Raw genomic sequence first — 19,223 nt, forward strand, 5'->3', positions numbered from 1 at the left:
ACAGGGCTGAGAAGCTTCTGATCAGCGTTCGCTCATGCCAAGCCTGGCAGGGAGGAAGGAGCGCCAACCACACCAGCCTTGCGGAGCTCTTTAGGACTTCGCAGCGCATCAAAAGGAAGCAGCTATTGTTATTTAGGTCTTTCGGGTTACTCAATTTAAGAGAAATAAACCTGCCGGGAGCAGCAGGCAGATCGGCAATCCTGGCTCCCTCCGCTCAGCCTGAAACACAAGAGCAGGACAGTATTTCCAACCAAAACGACAGCAAAGAGGAGCATGGATTTCCCACAGAGACTTGGAGGAAGCAGAAAAGCATCTTCCCAGAGGAAATGGGCACAGGAAGGCAGCGCTTCCCCTCCCACCCGGAGTAGAGGGAAAAAAATGTTCCTCTTTCCCCAAATCTGGCTAGATTTCCCTGCTCCAAGGTGGCTGGGCTTCACAATGTTTTTTTTCCCCCCTTTAAGATGTTATCACTTCAGAGGAGCAAGTGTTTGGGTATCCTTTCACAGGAAGGTAAAGAAATGCAAGACTTGACAATTTCTGAATATTTTTAATTCCAAGTTAATTCCATATTTTTAATTTAAAGTTCAATAGTAAAAGGTTTCCAGCCATAACAGCAGACCTCGCTCATTTAAGACCACGACACAGGTACAACAGTCCCATCAGCCAGGATTTCTCCTCGAGAGATTCCCCGCTTTGAGCTGAACATAGTTTCCAGCGTGGCAATCCCAACCAAAGGACAAGAACCACGACTGTCCCAGCTCCGCGCGACAACAGCACCACCAGTCTCCTGTCCAAGGAAAACATTATCCAAATCAAACCTGTCTGGATGTAGGAGACCTGGAGCTGAGCTCCCCACCCCGAGGACAACAAAGCAGGAGGAGGATGGATCAGTTGGCTAAATCCTGAGCAGAAGCGGCAGCTGATGGGAGAGCTGAGCAGGGACTCCGTAACATCCGCGCGCCGCTCAGCAGGTTTGCGAGGTCTCCTCGGAGAGGCTTCAGGCCGCCGTCTTCTCAGGAGAAGCCACAGGAGGAGACGGCAGCAGATGGGGTTTGAGGGAGCAGAGATGGTGGCCCGCAGGCAAGTCGCCTCCTGCCTGGACAGAGGCAGAGAGACAAGAGACAGAGACAGGGACAGCAACCAACACCACAACGCTGCCCGCTGGTGTGCAGGCGGCCGCAGAAGCAAAACCAAGGTGGGGTGTCACCTGTCCTGGCACAGGTAGCGCCTTGGCCAGGTGCAGACGGTGGGAGGCCAAGGTGAAAAAACTGGGGGAGCCCACACCTCCTCATCACCTTCTCTCTGCAGGGACGGAGTCTGTGACAGCAGCAGAGACTAAACACGGTTCATCCAGCTGAGCAGGCACCCAGCAAGCTCCGGAGCCACCGGGATGATGCTCCTCTACTGGCATCTCTGGAGCGAGCCCTACCCATCTCCTGCTAACAATAACCCTTGCATGGTCTCCCAAGCCCCAGCTGAGCATGAAAAGGTGCCTTTTTCCTCTTTGGGGTCATTTATTTATAGATTTAAAGAAATAAAAATAGGGGGAAAAAAAAAAAAAAAAAGAGGTGAAGAGTGCACACTAAGGAAAAAAAAAGTCCATTGCAACAAAGCAAGAGCAGAAGCTGGGGGTGGGAAGGGGTCCCTCTCCCAAGCCAGCAGCTTTTGAGAGAGGGATCATTCCTCCTGCGTGCACAGCGACCGAGGGCAGCAGGACTCTCCCTTCAAAACCCGCCGAATTCATTTTCACAGTATCCTACGTAGAGAGGCTGCGCCTGGACACCGCGCCTGGAAAGAGAGCGGAGAGATGGCGTTACGCAGAGGGCAGAGGCAGAGCCCACGGTCAGGTTTGAGCGGTTAGAGGAGCGCGGGGTGGCCGTCGGTGCCCCGTTTCAGGTGGGACAAGGAGGGAGCGGTTTTCATCCTGCGCTTACAGACTCGGTTTTTTGCTCACGTGTGGGAGTACGGGGTAAGGGCAGGTTTCCTGGGGAAGCCGGTGCTGCAGGAGGAGTGGCAATAGCTGACGGGTCCCCCCCTTCCTCAGCACGAAGCCCTCTCCTCAGCAGAGCCACCAGCCCACGCCGGCAGCAGGGGCTCTCTTCCAGCACTGCACAAAGCAAGCTCTGCCCACGCACAGGCAGGAAAAAGGCTCGGGATTTTCAATAAGAACAAGGGTCATTTTGTACCAGGGAAAGCCCACTTCACCCTCGCTGCCCTCCCCAGGGTCGAACCCTGGAGACGGCGGCCTTTACACTGTCCCCTCGAGCCAGCATCCGACTGCGAGGAGGGACGGTTACCCAAGGAGCTTGCAGCGGAAGTCGGCCAGCCGCACGTAGGCATCTTGCAGGTCCCTGACGGTCGCGTTACTCCACAGTCTCTCGGCTACGGCCCCAGCTCTCGGCCTTGAGGAACGAGAGACAGAAGCAGTCAGGTCGGGGGCGGGCGGGGGAGTTGGAAAGCTTCTTGCACAAAGCCCTGAGCTCCCAAACGCTTTCCCGAAGGAAGTCCTTCAGCACACAAAGGCACATGGCTTCTGTATATCAAAAGATCCACTCCTAGACACATGCGGATCAGGAGTGGACCGGGGTGACAGGACAGAGACCAGTGTTAAACACGTACTGGTTGCAGCAGCAGGTTGTACAGGAGCACATTAGTCTTACAAACCCTCATTTAAGCCTCAGTGAAGCTGTTACTAGCACAGAGGCAATGCCAGGGGACGGGGACAAGCACCACACGCAGACCAAACCCGCAGCGTTTGGCACACGTCGCTCAGCGGCGAAGGAAAGGGGCCTGAGCCCTGCCCCACGCGACTCGAGCTAACCTCCCCACGGCTTCTCTTACCAGAGCCTGGGGGCCAGGTTAGTGACGTCCACGTATTCACCCCACATGCACGCCTCTCCGCCGATCACCCGATCCTTCTGCTCAGGGCTGCCTGCCAGAGGACACAGCATTCAGGTGACGGGGTGTTGTAAGATAACGGGGTGACTTATCGCCCTGCCAACAGAGGCGCCTGTAACAGCAGTGAGTGGCTCAGCTATGGAGGCGATAACTTGCTCTTCTGGAAGCCCCCGCTTCAAACCCTGGGCTGGGGGAGAGCAGAGCTGTTTTCTGCCGGCAGCAAGGGAACGGGACATAGCACAGGAACCAAGGACACGGTCACTCAAGCACCTTCACACCAGCAGCGAGAACGGATTAGCAAGACAGCCAGCCCTGACGCTACCTCCGAGTGACAAGTCAGCTGCCATACGGGAAGGGGACACAAGGAACATACCTTCAAACTTCAAGGGCTCCACCTGGTAGGCTGCCATCCAGTCCTGCCCATAGGAGATGCGGTTGAGGTACCAGGGGGCAGAGAGCAGAGCCCGGTAGCCAGCTTTGGTGACGTTTGCCATCTCCTCCATGTACGGCGGGGAGCTCTCCTTCCACACGTGGATGATGGTGTCTGGCCTCACCTGAAGAGCACACGTGAACCCCGTGCACGGGATCAGTGCGGCAACAAGAGCACCACCTCCCCCCGCAAGCAGGGTGCCCTGACCCATCCACAGCTCCGAAGATACCCAAAGAGAAACTGAGGTGGACTTTGGCTTAACTTTCGAGCCGCTTCCCATCTGGTTTGCAGAAGCAACAGAGGAAGGGATAAGCCCATTTGCAGAGCGTCCTGGGCAAAGTTAAAACCTGTCTCTTGCAGGTGTATATACAAGAACTTGGAGGGAAGAGACTGTTGACAGCAGCGTGACAAAGCCACCATGAGGGCAGCTCACTGGCAGCACCACCTCAAGATCAAGCCCAGTCCCATAACAGAGCACCCGCCTGCCAGCCCCAGCACGGCACCCCCAGAGCACACCAGTGTGTCCGGCTGGGGTGCTGGCACTGTTCACCCCAGCACAGGCAACTGCGTTAGGGGAAGCAGGCAGCTCTCACCTTCACTCCGTTGTCAAACACCTCCTGCCACACGATATAACCTTTGCCGAGGGAAGAGATGATGTCCAGAAGCCTGGAGTGGAAAGAGTACTGAGTTTTGGGTCATCCCAGCTACACTCCCCCCTCTTTGCTGGTTGCATACAGCCAAAGCAGCAGCACCGATATTCCCAACACCCACAGCGGGATGTGAAGGTACTTCTGAAGGAGAAGGGAGAAACCACGGCCCCTTATGGGGCTTCTTTCTCCTCAGCCCCAGGCTTTTTTGTGGTCAGTCTCCCAATAAAATGTGGCTAGGCTACTCCCTTTAGGGTCAGGGAGACATGTCTGAATGGGTGTGCTCCTGAAAAGGAGATCTGGTGTCCCCGAGACAGCAGATTACATTTGTGCTGGTCACATACTATAGCTGCAGGCTGAGGATGCAACCGTCCTTACCTCTGGATGTAGAACGACTCTAATTTTTTGTAATCTTCACCAAAGCCCATCTCCTTCAGGAAGGCACGGATTTTTGGATTGGATTTCCTGTGTACCAAAGAGAAGAGAATAAAAGCACTGCATCCCGAGCTCTGGAGTAAGGCCAACGTGGCCAAGTCCTTCCCACACCAGTCCAAGGCTAGCCCAGGCATTCCAAGAGCTGTGGCTATGCCAGCACCAGTAGCTTCCCACAACCAGCATCACCATGAGCACAGAAACCCCAAGCACCAACACACAGAGCCTGGGGGAGCAGGACACCAAAGATCTGCAGATGATCTGGGACTCCAGTCCCAGATACTTCCCCGTCCCGTCCCCATCCAGACTGATCTCAGACTCACCAGCATGTGAAATCCACCTCATCGCCACCGAGGTGAAGAAAGAAGTCCGGGAACACAGCGCTGACCTCTTCAAACAAACTGGTCACAAACTGGTAGGTGCTGTTAAGGATGGGGTTGATGGGCCCATAGGTCCCAGAAGGATCCTTGCCCAAATAGCAGGGAGTCAGGAGACCCGGAGCACCTGGGTCATAACAAACAGGACAGTGAGGAAGGGGCTAAATGTGGCCATATGGCCCCGTATAAACCCCCAGACCCTCCTCAGCACGGCCCAGTGCCTGCCGTGAAGACAGAAGACCCAGGCGTGGTGCACGAGGCACCATCACGGCAGCAGAAACATGATTTCTGGCTCAGGAAGCCTGATCTGATGGGGAGGGATCCACGTTCTGCGCTCATCTTGTGCTCCCCCCACGGACATCCGCTGCCACCCCAAACATGCACTCCCAGGTGAGATCAGAGCTTGAGCCTTTTAGGCTGGACACCCCGTTTTCCCCCCTGCAACAGGTACTCTGAGGATGGGACACAGACACACCAAATCCTTGCAGGACACTACAGTTTCCATCCTTCCCAGGTTTCCCCTTGGCATCTCTCCCCACTGCTTTTTTCAGCACATTCCTACGGGAAACCAGATATAGAGCTGCTGGGGAAAGCTAACACCGGTGCAGTCCCCAGCACCCTCTCCCAGCTCCACACATGGAAGGAGGGGCAGCCCCAGTTTTGGCTGTAGCCACGCACACAGGTTGTACTCCAGTGCATGACACGGCATTTGGAGGCAGGGGAAGGAGAGAGCAAGACAAGGCAACGTTTTCCTGGAGCTTCTCGCACTTTCAGACATGGAAGAGGAGACACTTGCAGTCCTCGGAGCAGGGAGCGGTGTGTCAGGACTGGGGCACAGCTGAGCAGAGCGAGGAAGCTTGGTTAAACCCAAGATCCTTGCAATTGCCGATGATGTTGGTTTTGGCAGGGCAGATGTTCCCAAAAAGTCACCCAGCTTGGACCCAAGAAGAGATGGAAACTTTTTCCCTTTGAATATTATTCCAGAAGTTGGACCATTGGGTCCTACTTCCCTTAGATGATGGTTTGCGCCTCTTCAAAGCCAGTCCACGGGACATGGCTGCCCACACCCAGCTTTTGGGATCCAGGTTGCAGATCCCCTTCCTCCCCCGCGGTACAACTACAACTCTCCTCGCAGCAGCAGCAGGCAGGGTCTGCTCCTCACCTGGACCCCAGGAGAGGGTGTGCCCAGGAGTGTCGAACTCCACGACGACTCTGATGCCACGCAGCCGGGCGTACTTGATCACTGTCTGCACGTCACTGGCTGTGTACACGTGGGTCATGGCATTGAAGGCTCCCTGGGGGAACACGGGAAATCTCAGCGCCTTGCTCAGGTGCCGAGGGAGGGATCTGCTCGCCCCGGGCTGGGTGCTACACGGTGATCGGGGTGGGTTACCTGCTTGCTGAGCTCTGGGAAGGTCAAGCTCTCGTAGGGGAAAGATGGGTCATCTACAATGTGCCAGTGAAACACATTGAACTTGTTGTAAGCCATGACGTCCTGGGAAGGAACAGGAACAAAGATGAACATGCCCTGTCCTTTCGGCGAGGTCAGCCAGCTTGCCACAGAAAGGGACCAAGGTCCCTGTGCTCCAAAAGGACAAGGGAAGTGGAGTCCCCAGATGCTCCCCAGGATCCAAGAGGGATTCAGACACCTCTCTTCAAACACGCCAGCACCACAAAGAGCTGCAGAAGGCCAGTAGTGCTTCTGCTCACAATAAAATCCCTGTTCTCCCTATAACTGAACCAAAGGTGGAGACCTGGAAGTTTAATTCTGCCTGGGATGAACACAGAACCATCACCCACCTTTGTCTAATGTGGCCGGGAAGAAGCCAGTGTTTTCTCTTGCCTCAGAAACAACCCAGCCTCAGAAAGTAATCTGGACTGCAAGAATCCAGGATACCTCAGGGTTTTCTTCCTTATCGTATTTACAAAGGAAGCTGAGAAATCACCCAAACGAGGCAGCTCTGAGTTACACCGGGAGCAAACACAGCCATGGGCAGCATGGAAGCATTTTTCCATCATGCACATCTGTATATTAAGAATTGAGGTCACGCTGCCATCCCACCCCAGCCTGCTGCTTCACCTAGGGACAAGCAAGCTGGTTTTGTTCAAAAAGCCTAGGTTTGACAAGCTCTTCCTTGATGAGATGTAGATGCAGTGGCCTACGCATTAGACAGCTCCTAGGATCTCTGGAAAGGAGCAACGCAAAAAAACCAAAAAGCCCTCCAGGCCACTCAAGGAGCCCTCAGTTGTCACAGAGGAAGAGACACCCAACTAAACCACCTCGTCTCCCAGCGCAGACACCCTACCAGAGTTTCCAGGATGGCTCTCAAAGGCAGGTAGTGACGAGAGGTGTCCAGCAACAGGCCCCGGTGAGGGAAGCGGGGAAAGTCCACAATTTCTGTCTTGTTGATGTAGTACTGCACGCAGAGAACATGAGGAAGAAGTGAGCAGGGCTTCGGGCAATGCAGCCATTAGCAGGAGACAATCAGGGTCACCTTTGTCCCCAGGGCTGGCGGGATGAGGAGGGGTACCCTCACTGCCCAGAGTGCAAGCTAGCCAGAAAGACCTGCAATGCTTTACCCGCTCAGAAGGCAGGAATCTGGCTGGATTCATCAATCTCTACTTGGCCCTTGGCAAGGCTGTGCTGCACTGCTGGTACCCCCCTCATTCCGAGCATCCCGGCAATCCTCAGCCTGTCCCCATGGAGGCAGGAGCATTACGGAGAGCTGACTGCCCCCAGGAGATGAGGCCAGGACTCACCGTGCCGTTCTCGTCTCTCCCAACGAGCTGGCTAAATGTTTCCAGGCCTGCAGGAAAAAAATCACACAGAGTCCCTTTCTCAGCACAGATTCCCCCAAAGGAACAGAGCTCAATTAACAAATAAGTCTATGGAAAGAGAGAGGCACAGAGAGACATCCCCATAGGCCTGAGGCAGGGAGAGCGGGAATGCCCCACAGAAAGCACACCTCACCTCTGAGAGCTCCCCAGACGGCATCCGCAGAGAGCAGCAAGGAGCCTTCCGAGACAGACAGCTTATCTGAAACACAGCATCAGAGGGGCCGGCGCTGGCATTAGGTCCCACGCTCCATCACACGCTGCTACGGGCCATGACAGCCCCAGCTACAGGGTTGCAGCAGCACCAGGCAGAGGTTTTGATACAGGACTGCATCTTGGGATCCCAGAGAACCGATTTTTGGGTTTCTTCTTTTGTTTTAAACCTCTCCCACTGCTTTATCAGCGTCCTCAGGTAAGTCGCTCCCTCCCTGCCCCAGTTTCTCAATAATACAGTAAGGATTGCCACCCCCCTAAAATTGGGGGTAAGCGCTGCACAGTGCTATTTCCAACCGATGGGCACAGAAACAGCCGCACTCCCGCTCCAGTCACTCCCTTCCGCTCCCAACCTCGATACTTACAGCTCTCCTTGGAGTCCAGGCTGGGAAACCCATCGCAGCCTGGTGTGGCAACAAAGACGAGGAGCTGAGTGCAGGGCATCCCCCAGGGTGGCTCATTCTCTGCAAAGGACACAGACCACGGACATCAACCCCATCCTGGCTCTTTTCCCTGCTTTTAGTCCATCGCCATCCTCCCAGCCCAGCTAGCGATGAAGGCGCAGGAACACATGGACTTTTAACACACGTGGCAGAAACGGGCACCCCCTCCTTCACCCCAGAGCAGGCACAGGGGCATTCAGTAGGGGCTTCTTTCAACACAGGCAACCAGAAGCACATGAGCTGATCCCAACTTTCAGCACGGAAAAGGTCTGCTGGTGAGGAAGCCCCCAGGGAAGGCTTTGCAGTGGAAGCTTAAAGGAGCACACAAAAGAGGAGATATGCCAGAGTATGGTCTAGCAGCAGCCCTCAAGCCTTCCCGGACACCAGCCCCTGCTCTAAGCAACAGCCATGACTACTCAAACCTTCTCCATGGGGGTGAAGAGCTTCATGTTTCCGAACTCTCCCAGCACTGGGGAAAAAAGCACAAACCCAAGAGCTCTCCTACCCTACCCACACTTCTTAGAAAAGGCAAAGAAACACTGTAAAAAAAGGGTGGAGAATGAATCCAAGTATACTGCAGAGTCGGGCTGAGTTACAGGCCACCAAAATGTCTCGCCCAGCACAGAAATGCTCCCAATTGACTTCACCTTCCACAGAGCAGGTCCCAGGCGCAGCGGCTGGAAAAATAAACCCAGTCACATTCAGACCCCAAGCAGGAGCTCTGGCCATGCTTCCCTATCTGAAGGAGCACTTCCAAGGATGCACAGGCCTGAGTCCTCACTGGAGTTGCTCCCCCAACTCCAAAAGGAGGTGTTCAGCCTTCGCTGAGACGCATGGGCCTACTCACAGCAGTCTCTGGCCAGGAGGAGCGTGGATTAGCGGGCTGGGACCCTGCTAATCACAGCCAAGGTCCATGCCTACACCCCCACAGCATTCCCAGGAAGAGCCAATACTCAATATGGTCACTAAAAAATAAAAAACTTGGCTTTGAGTGAGCCTGGTCAGAAGCCAGGCACCAAGGAGACTCAGAGAGACCGTGGCACCACCAGTGTTTGGGTGAAATGTAGAGAGCCCATGCTCCAAAGCTCACAGGAGCCAGAACCCCCAAATTTCTCCATGAAGGAATGGCAAAACCTCCACAGAGAGAAGGGAAACGGCTTGAAGATAGCCCTCTGTTTTGAGCTTTCCTCTCGGTTACAGACGAGCCGGTAGCCAAGGCAACCTCGCAGATGTGTGAGCTGGCACGCCAGCGCAGCAAGACCTGCTCCCTCTGCTTGGCAAGACGGCAGCTCACCAGGGACAGCCACTCTCAAGCCCGGGGACACGGGAAATACTCATTCTGTTGAGAAGCCTCGACAGAATTGGTCCCACCACCGCGCACCACGTTTAAACCCGCCCAGGGAGAGACATTGCCAAACCCGAACATGGCCTCCTTGGCCAAGGAGCAGGCAGGCACCACCACTATCACACCTAGAAGGCAATGCAGATGGGTGCAGCAGGGATCAGTGACCCATCAACCACAAAGGCTGAAGTTCATGGTTCAAAAGAGCACCGTGAAGGCACACGTCAAGTTAATTACAGTCACAGACTAGAAGACAAGGACGCTAATGCAATGATTGCGGCAGGTTAGCAGCAGTAAGACATCAGGGATGCAGGGTCCTGGCTTGAGTTCCATGCAGGGTCCTCGGTCTCTCCCAGACTCGTTTTGGAGCTGCCCAGCTTAAGGACAGAGACAAGGGAAGAGCAGCAAGGGAAATCCCAATTAGAGATAAGGAAAAAAAAATTCTTCACCTTGAGAATGGTCAAACACTTCAGCAAGGGCTCAGTTCTCCATCTTTGGAAAAAAACTCTCAGCCCTGAGAAGCTTGACCCAACTGCAAAGTTGGCTCCACCTCCAGGTTTAGCCCTATTTTGAGCAGGGGCTTGACCAAAGACCCCCATACGTCCATCCTAACTTAAATTAGTCTCTGTTTTCACGCTTGAAGTCCAGGATGAATGCAGAGTTTGGACATAATCTTGCTTGCTTGTTAAATTGACATAGTAGATTTCTGAAACAGACAGAAAATGGTTTCTGCCATTTATTTTCCCTATTAATAGAAACTATTTCCTTCCATCCAGGGTTTCCATTGCCTGTTCTTGCTAACCACCCATGTGAAAAAAACAAAAGGCAGGCAAAGAGGGAAAAAAGCCTCAAAATTAATCGTGTAGTCTGAGCGTCATAAAGCAGGGCGTATGGAAAGCAAAGAGTATGAGCTTGATCTCGTGATGACACGAAGTTGCTCCAAGTGATATGATGGTCATATTTCCCCTCTGAGAGGAAGAGGAAAACGTGAGTAATTATATCAGCTGTTTTAAGTTTAGTTCCTAACAGCAAAAAAGAAACAAGAGGAGTCTTCTCAGCTCCCAAATCAGAATTTCTTTCTATTGCTGCTTACAAGAGTTGAAGAAATAAAATAAGCCAAACGGTTCTTCTCAGTGTTTCAAACTTGCCTTTGTCAAAGCAGGATGCGCTCGAGATGAAGCAGAGCGGCTTCCAACACCGTTACCCTTCTCCGCTTTGATCAGCGGCGACAGAGTTCACGCTGACATTTAAAACGCTTGGAGGCAGAATTACTAGCTCTTTTTGATGAATGAAGCATTTCTTATTCCCCAGATATAGCGCTTCAGGCTGCTGCAGACCCACGCAGGCACTGAGCATCCGTGCGTGCTGGCTCCCCAGCCTGTGTTTGCCTCTGCGAATGCCACCAGGGAATTTCCTGCATTTCATCCCAGACATGCAACGGGTGCTACCATGAAGAAGTCTGGGCGCAAGAAACTCTTACAACCTGTCCCAAATCAAGCCCAGGCTCTCAAAGCTCTTGCCTTTCCTCATCTTACCCTACAATTTCAGGATGAATCCAAGAGCTACTACCTCTCTGCCAGAAAAGCCACGCTGCCTCGGGAACTGCAACTTCGGCAAAGAGAGCCCCATGGCACGAATACGTACTTGGAAGAAATACGCATGAAGCAACACAAGTCTTTCCGCAAGGTAAAGCTTCACACTGGACACCAAGAGCTGCTAGAAACAGGAAGAGCCAAGACTAGCAAAAAGCACTGAAGCCAAAGCTATTGCAACACTGGCAGCAGCTCTCCCTGCAGTTGCAAGAAAAGGAAACAAAACGAAGGGCTGCGGAGCTGAAACACGATCTGGAAGAGAGAAAAAATGAGATAGAGCAAACTCTTGATAGCAAGAGCCTAACTCCTTGAAAGAAATGCAAGACAACTAGTGCTCACTGTGCCAAACAGGATTAGATTTTATTTTGTGTGTGCCGCAGGCACTGCCCTCCACATATGAACGCAACGCTGCCCTTCGAGACTCAACTCAAGCCATCACGCCATCAGACCGCAGCCACCATCTCCCCTCACCACCAGCCTCTGCTGAGGTAATAAGGGGGTTAAAAAACAGATCGCCGCACAAAACCCGTGGTTTGACCCCCAGAATAAACGAGGGTTTGGTTTTGTGGGTTTTTTTTTTTGAGAATAAAGCCACACATGAAAGGGTCAACCGCCCTTCCAGCGGCCTCTCGTCCCCGCACGGGGAGGCCGCAGAGCCCCCCGCCCCGCCGGCAGCCCCCGCCCCGCCTCACCGGTCGGGCGGGCGGCGGCGAAGAGCAGCGCCCAGTACCGCTGGAAGGCCGCCTCCAGCACGGCGCAGCCCGGCCCCACGGCGGAGCCGGCGGCGTAGGCGAAGCGAAAGCGGCGGGGAGGCAGCAGGCAGCGGCCGCCGCCCGGCGGGGAGCGCTGGGCCTGGGGCTGCGGCCACACGGCGGCCGCCGGCTCCAGCAGCAGCAGCAGCACCACCACCACCACCACCGCCGCCAGCAGCAGCAGCCGCGCCGGCCCCGCCGCCATGTCGCGCCCCGCAGCCGGAGGCAGGGAGGGAGGGAGGGAGGGAGGGAGGGGGCGGTGCTGCCCGCCGCGGGAGGGACGCCCGCGAAATGGCAGCTCGGCCCCGCGGGGCCGGGCCAGGCCCGAGCTGCCGCCGGGCCCGCCTCCCCTGGGGCTGCCCGCCGCCATCGGGCCGCGAACGCCCTCACAGCCCCCTCAGGCGGCGGCGTCCCCGCCCGCCCTCACCCCAAAGCCGCCGGGGTGCCTTTACCCAAGCAAGCGGCTCTTTACTTTTAAATAAATCCACAAAACCCTCAAGCTGCCTGTCAAAGGTCATTTCTTCCCCAGCCCTCAAAATTCAGAGCCCCTCTGCCGTGCTCCCTGCCCCCAGGGGATGCCCTTGGGGAGTCTCAGCAGCTTGATTTGGGGTTTGAGGAGAAGATTAATGATTTAAAACACATATTTCACCTGCACCACTTTCCAGCTGTGTGACTGAACATGCACAAGCTTTGGATCCACCTTGGGTATTGGCATCTTTTGTTGGTATCATGCATTTTTATGAACAATGCTGGATGTAAATCAGCCCTTGCACAGGTTTCCAGGGATATTATATAGGTGGTGGGTGAAATGTTGGTTGGATTGTACAAAAAACAAGCTTTATCTCATGCTGGAGCCTCACAGTGAAGTGTTGCAGAGATGCTTTCCACACAGGGTTTGGCTTTTGCAAGGAAACCTTCAACCTCAAATGAACTCTTTATTTTGCCTCCTCCCTTCCAGCTCTGCATTCCTCAGCAATCCCCAAGTCAAATAAGGACCCTTAAGCCCAGGTCTTACCCATCTAATTGCCAGCACAACCCTACCAGCTCCTACATGGGAACCAACTCCATCAAATTATTAAAAAACTGTTGTCCTAGCCCTCCTGAGCAACCAGCGAGCCCACCAGAACACTCCAAGCTATGAGGAGTGCTAGGAGGCAAGCCACAGGCATGAGGAGCAAGCAGGAAATTAAACAAATGCTGTGAGAGAAAGCACGACAAAGGAGATGGCCCCCTCACACTAGCACAAGATGAAAAACCACTTTGCATGAGCAGGACACAACCATGGAAAGGTCTGGTGGGGAATTTAAGGGATTGTCCCTCATGTGAGCAGCACAGAGAGAACCAGGGTCAACAGGAAAAAAACATTTTGCAGAAAAACCCTCAAGGAACTTGCTGTCAAAGGTTACAAAAGCACCGGCACAAAGCTGGGGACTGATGGTGAAAGGAGAAGAGCTGGGAGGACATGGGGGACTTTCAGTGGGGCTGGAGGAAAGGGTTGGAGAGGGATGGAAGGAGGTGCTCACCAGGTTGAAGGAGCCTGTGAGGTACCTGTGAAGGTTTTGGGGGTGTCATGGAGGTGAAGAAGTTGTGGGGATGCCAGGCAGCAGGAGTGGATCACAGTTAGGTTTGGGTCTAAATGGGATTGTGGGAATTTCATGAGATGATTGGTGAAAGTTGATAGGAGGTCTCAAGTGGGGGAAGGCAGGGAGGGGGCTAAGTGTCACCTATAGATAAGGGAGCTGGGCTCCATCAGGAACAGGGCCAAAGAGAGCCAGATGGTGTTGCCATGAGCTTAACACCTACACAGCACTACATCCTTCTTCTACAGCCCTGTAGAACAGCAAAGACCACCCACCCACCTAAGAGAAGGTGAGCCAGGAACCAAGGACAGGCACAACATGAGCCAAGCAACACCCTTACCAGCTGGGTGCAGTCCCCCCACAGCCAGCTGAGCAGAGCATGGTGGTGGCAGCAATGAGGCCCATCAACAGTCCTGGTGTCACCCAGCAAAAGCAAGGCACCAAGATAAGTCCAAGATCAATCTGGGAAAGGCTAGGAGCAGATGCACCTACAGGAGAGCTCAAAAAAAAAAGCAGCTGCCCAGACCTCAGCTTAAATGGAGCTCCTGGAGCAATGGGTCATGGGTGGAGGTCCCAGGCGAGGCTGACTGGGGCAATTAAAGCCTGTTGGTGCCCTCAGGCTCCTGACAATCCTCACCAGTCCCTTGTTTTCCCTATGGAGAGGTGGCAGGACCCCAGTTCAGCACAACGGCACATGCCAGGCTGCTTCCTCACAATTCTTCTGACTCCAGCACCATTGCTCCAGGACGTTGGCTCTTCTCTGTCTCCGTCCACATCACACGGCAAGAAGGGACGTGGAGGACATTGCCTATATTCCAACCTGCATCGGACATCTGGGAAAATGGCCGCTATCATTCTTTGTGTTCAAGTTTACCTCCGCTTGTCTCAAGGCTGCTGCCTGTCTATACGAAGCCTCCACGGTCTTGAGCTGGGTTTTTTGCCCTTCCCTGTGCAAACCTCCAAAGTGCCGACTGTTGCTACCGCTTTTCTGACAACATTTGATTGATTCCAGTATCTCTGGACTTTTCGTCAAGTAGTTTCACTGTATTAAAATTGCAGGGGAAGAAAAAAAAAACCAAACCCAAGACAGTTTGTTGCTGTGTTGCATCAGGCAATGTCAGCACCATCGGGCAGGGCTGCGCTTCCCAGCGTGTGAGACTGAAATGCAAAAGTGCCCTGGCCTGAAGCGAATCCTTATTTCAGTCTGGGGAGGGTGGCGTGTTCGCCACACTTATGTAAAGCATTGTAATCATAGCTTTCAGTCGAAATATTCAAGCCTTTCTACGGATTCTGTTGTTGCTGCTATTTTAGGGGACCTGATGTCTCCAGGGGATGACTCAGAGAAGTTCATCTGTAGCTGGCCGGCATTAATCTAGACTAACAGTCTGATTTGAGAATGCATCTTTACGTAAGAAAACTGCTTAAGCATGTGTTTAACTTTGGAGCTTGGCTAAAAGAAACTGGTTTACACGCTGTCCTGCATCAGGCATGGAGCAGCAGTAGCCAGAAGTTGTCGACGCTCTTCAGTAGCTCTTCAATAGACCAGCTCGTGGTCTCAGAGCGTATCTCCAGGGTGATATATCCACCTGGGGACGTTGGCCTCTTCAGGCTAGTTCAGCAAGGAACAAGCAGGGAGTAAATGGGGAGACGCAAGGTTCGGAGCTTACCTGTCCTCCCCCACCGCACCTCCGCTCGCCCTAACCCGGATCGCCAGCCCCACAGCAGGGATGTACCGGCTCAGAGGCACTTTAATGCCGTTGCACGGGGCTGAGAACATCACGCTGCGCCAGCCGGGTGATGCCCATTGCAGAGGTACCTGCAAACCCTTCTTGTCATCTCTTGGACTGCAAGAGCTGGAAGCCAAGTTGCTGGGGGACTCTGCAGAAAACTGTGCTGCACCAGGGCTCTGCTGGATTACCTGCTTACTACCAATAATGAATTTGTTAGAAATCCCAATTCATTGTTCTGACATAAATTGTTATAAAATCTGGCTGGTGTCACATTTGGGTCTTTCTGGTTTTTTCACCTTCGGGGCATGAAGGTGGCCTTTGGGCTGTCAGTGCAGTTCCTTGTTCCACAGCATTTTTTTAAGGTATAAACCCATTTATTATGCTGCCTGATTCCCTGTAACATTGGCTGCTTCTGCATTTAATCAGGAGAGCGTTCTGCATACAGATTCCTCTGCTGGTGAGGAGCGTATGAGCCGGTGAAAGGGGAACAGAGGAAGCCATTCATGAAAACCTTCACAGAGCATGAGTTTTCTGTTTGCTTTGCTCTTTGAGCCAAACGCTGTCTAAGCACGCTCGCTCCTGAATGAAGCCAGCTCCCAGGTCAGGGGACCTGCTGGTGGTGTGGCTGGAAGAGGGCTTTGGAATACACAGATCATCTTCTGGAAATGCCTGCAACTGCCTGTAGACCTCTGACTTGAATTTTGACATCTCAGAGGCTTTCTGGGCAAACTTACCCTCTCCGTTTGCTTGTCCACCTCCCCTTTTGTCCCTGGTAAAATAATTACGGTATTTGGATTGCAACCACGAGGGTTGCAGGCATGCAGTGTTGAAGTGACCTTATTTGTGGTGGTGGTCTGGGGGGAGTAAGGGTCAGCATGTGCTGGGTCTTTGCAGGTGTGGACCCTCCTGTTGCACAGCTCCATATTTCAGGGATGATATCGCTCAGCGCGGTGTCACGCAGGCGCTGGCGGGGAGCAAGCCATCTGCACGAGTTGATGCTGATGTATCTGCTGTTCCAGCTCGTAGCTGCTCTGTGCGGACGGAGCGTATGCTCCACTGGAGGTGGGATGACAAGGACACATTTCGTCCTTTGGGGTGACATTGCTCTTCTCAGAGTGATTCCCCTGAAGTTTGCTGTGGACCTGGGCGCACCAAGCAGCAGTGGCAGGCCACCAGCCTTGCTGTGCTGTGACCTGAGCTGGGGCTTTCTATCAAAACCAAACTGGGTGTCGTAGGAGAACGGGTGAGTCTCCCAGCCTCTCCCGCTCTGCCAGAGGTACCTGTCCCCGAGGGGTGACAGGGGGAAGCAGTGTCCCTCCGAGCCCCAATGCTGCAGACTGTGAGCTGGAGAGGCTGAGGTACCAGCACCCATTTCATCGAGCAGAGGGGTTCTCGCATTTAAACACCCAGCAGGAGCCAGGAGAGATGATTGTTGGAGCTTTAGCATGTGCACAAAGAAGATCCTAAACAAGAGATGACCCTAAATCCACATCCAGGGTATTTTCACCAGCCAGATCCTCCTCTAACAGCTCAGCCCATGAGGAACATCCATGCTTTCGGGGCCCGAAGCAGGCGGGTGTACAGCAGGCTGCTTTCAGAGCCACAAGCGCATATCCCGGCACTTTTCAAAGCACAGGATGACTCGTTTTCATATCTCTACATTTCCACCTTGACCACCACGTGTCACGCTAGGTGCTGCCATCGAACGGTTTAGCAGATGCACGTGGTAAATGAATTTCTCAGCACAGATGGAGTTGAGCAGAAGGGACCTCTTCAGATGGGAGAGCACATGTAAGGGGAGTGAGGCCTGGGAGATTCAGAGCAAGCAGGCAGGAGCGGGTCTCAGCGAGGAGAAGTATTTCAACAATTATGAACTTAACAGTGGAGTTTAAGGCAAAAAGCTTGAGGTGAGATGTGTTAATCAGTCTGAAGGATTTAGGCTCCTGACTCAAGCTCAGCCTGGTGGTATTTGCACTATTGGTATTATTTGCAAAGCCTTTTTTTCTCTGAATTATCTCCAGCTCGCACAGCTTTGGGGTGGCTGAGCAAACGGTGGTGATCCAAGGGGCATCTCAGCCCACACTCGCGGTTGAGGTTGTTAATGGGTGCGCAGGCACCCAAAATCAAACCCAAGGCATTGAGAAATCTCCTGGATTTCCTTTCTCCCAGTGCAGGAGCTCCCTGTGTCTCCGGTGACGGAGGAGAAGGGCTTTTTCCGGAGATCCCGCCTGGCTCAAGGAGCGGTGGAGCAGGAGGGAGGCTGGGTGAGATGGGAGGTTCACCACAAATCCGTGGGTGAACCTCCCAGGGCAGGAGCCCAGGGGCAGTTGTGGTGTGGGACACCGGAACTTTCGCAGCATTTTGGTATCGTGAAACAGGGCTTGTCACGGGGAGATGCTGCGAGTTATTGCGGAGGCTGAGTATTTGTGGCTGCCGTCCCTGGCTGCTCTCAATCACGGCTGTGGGGCTGAGCTGGAATCAGTCAGAGCCTGTGGATGCGCGGTGACAAACTCCTTGTGCACAGAGGCCCTGCTCCCGTAAATCCCGAAGCTTAACTTCACGGAGCAAGGTGATTGCAATGCAATATTTTATTCTTGTCAGCTTCAGCGTTAACAGTTACTATAATCACTTGGGTAATTAAACTCTTGCAAGAATAAAATGAAAAAGCGCCAGGTGCCTATGGAGATTAAATCATTTTTCAGAGTGGGTAGAAGAGCAGTTTTCAGCTTTCCTCAGTAGCTGGAGTCCTAAAATCCCCAGTGGCAGCACCGATCCCCTCGGGATGAGCTGAAGGCAGCAGCCCTGCTTTTCTCGGGTACCTTTTGCCAACCATCTAGAAGGAGCTGGTGGGTGCCCAGGGCTCCATACGTGACCGTTGGGTCAGAAACTTCGTAATGAAAGGAAGACCTTTTGCAAAAGGCATGGCTAAAATTTCATACCAAAGAGTATTTTTGAGAAGTATTAGTGTTTTAAGTGAGGAATAACTGGCAGCAAAGTGCTGATCCCTGTCTTGCGCGGGAAAAGGTAAGGCCGGGACCGTAGGAGGAGAACCACCTTTCTGTGTCTGCAAGATGGCACGGGGAAGATCCCATCACTGTTTATATATGTTTATTACTGGGATTATACGAGAAAGGGAAACAGTCGGGTGCCCAAGGAGGTTTAAATGTGTTTCTAAATGGCTGTGCTCTGTGCTGCTGAAGGATGGCTCTTCCCCTTGGGTTTTGAAGGGCTGTGCGAGGCGATGGCTTTAGCTCGGTGTCTAATAGCTCATCTCGCAGGGCTTTGCGCCGAGGCGCCGGGCTCGGGAGCTCTGCAGCCTCGGCAGGGGCCAGGAGAGGGCAGCGAGGAGGCGCTCGGATACCGGCGGCGGGGATGCCGGGGGGCACCCGGGGGGGTGGCCGGTCCCTGCCCGTGCCCCGGCACCGCCACAGCCAGCCCGGGGCCGGCGGGGTGCTCCCGGGGAGCCGCGGGGAAAAAACTGGTTACCAAACACACTGATAACCCCGTCCCGGAGGGGAAGGTCACCTCGGCGAAGGGTTGGACCCAGTTTTGCGTCCAAGCGCAGGCTCTGGGAAGCTGCAAAGCTCCGATAAAGCCAAACCCCGCTGTCTGGTCGATACCTTTCTTGGCTCCTTGGGGCCTGATGGGCAGATGTGCTGCTCCACGCCGGCTCATGCCTGCTCGCTTGTGGGCGAGGAGCTGGACGTGTCACCAGCTGGGCAGGACAGTGCTAGCACAGAGTCCCAGGTGGTGACACACAGTCCCCTTCGGGGACAAAGCGTAGGGCGAAGACCTGGGGTGACCAGCTGAGCCCCCGAGGCTTGACGTGTGAGGTGGGACCAGCCTGGCAAATGTCCAGCTGCTAAGTCCGGAGCTGAACAAAGCCGGGGCTATTTATATTTATGTAGGGCAGGATGATTAATGCCCGGGCCTTTGCCATTCCAAATAAGTA

The 19,223-nt window shown here is 53.9% G+C and overlaps 1 protein-coding gene across 1 annotated transcript; it reads right to left on the minus strand.

The window, feature by feature from the left end:
- Positions 1–527: 527 nt before the first annotated feature.
- Positions 528–12,166, minus strand: HEXA (hexosaminidase subunit alpha). Its single transcript, XM_050903674.1, has 14 exons — positions 11,902–12,166; positions 8,198–8,296; positions 7,756–7,821; positions 7,545–7,591; positions 7,091–7,201; positions 6,178–6,279; positions 5,947–6,079; positions 4,731–4,911; positions 4,354–4,440; positions 3,922–3,994; positions 3,272–3,452; positions 2,842–2,932; positions 2,298–2,402; positions 528–1,788 (listed from the first exon to the last, which is right to left on the minus strand). Exons 1-14 carry the CDS (start codon positions 12,164–12,166, stop codon positions 1,725–1,727), a joined length of 1,605 nt encoding a protein of 534 aa, XP_050759631.1. The 3' UTR covers positions 528–1,724.
- Between the last annotated feature and the right edge of the window lie 7,057 nt (positions 12,167–19,223).

The sequence above is a fragment of the Gymnogyps californianus genome, chromosome 11 (assembly GCF_018139145.2).
Source record: "Gymnogyps californianus isolate 813 chromosome 11, ASM1813914v2, whole genome shotgun sequence".
Lineage (NCBI taxonomy): Eukaryota > Metazoa > Chordata > Aves > Accipitriformes > Cathartidae > Gymnogyps > Gymnogyps californianus.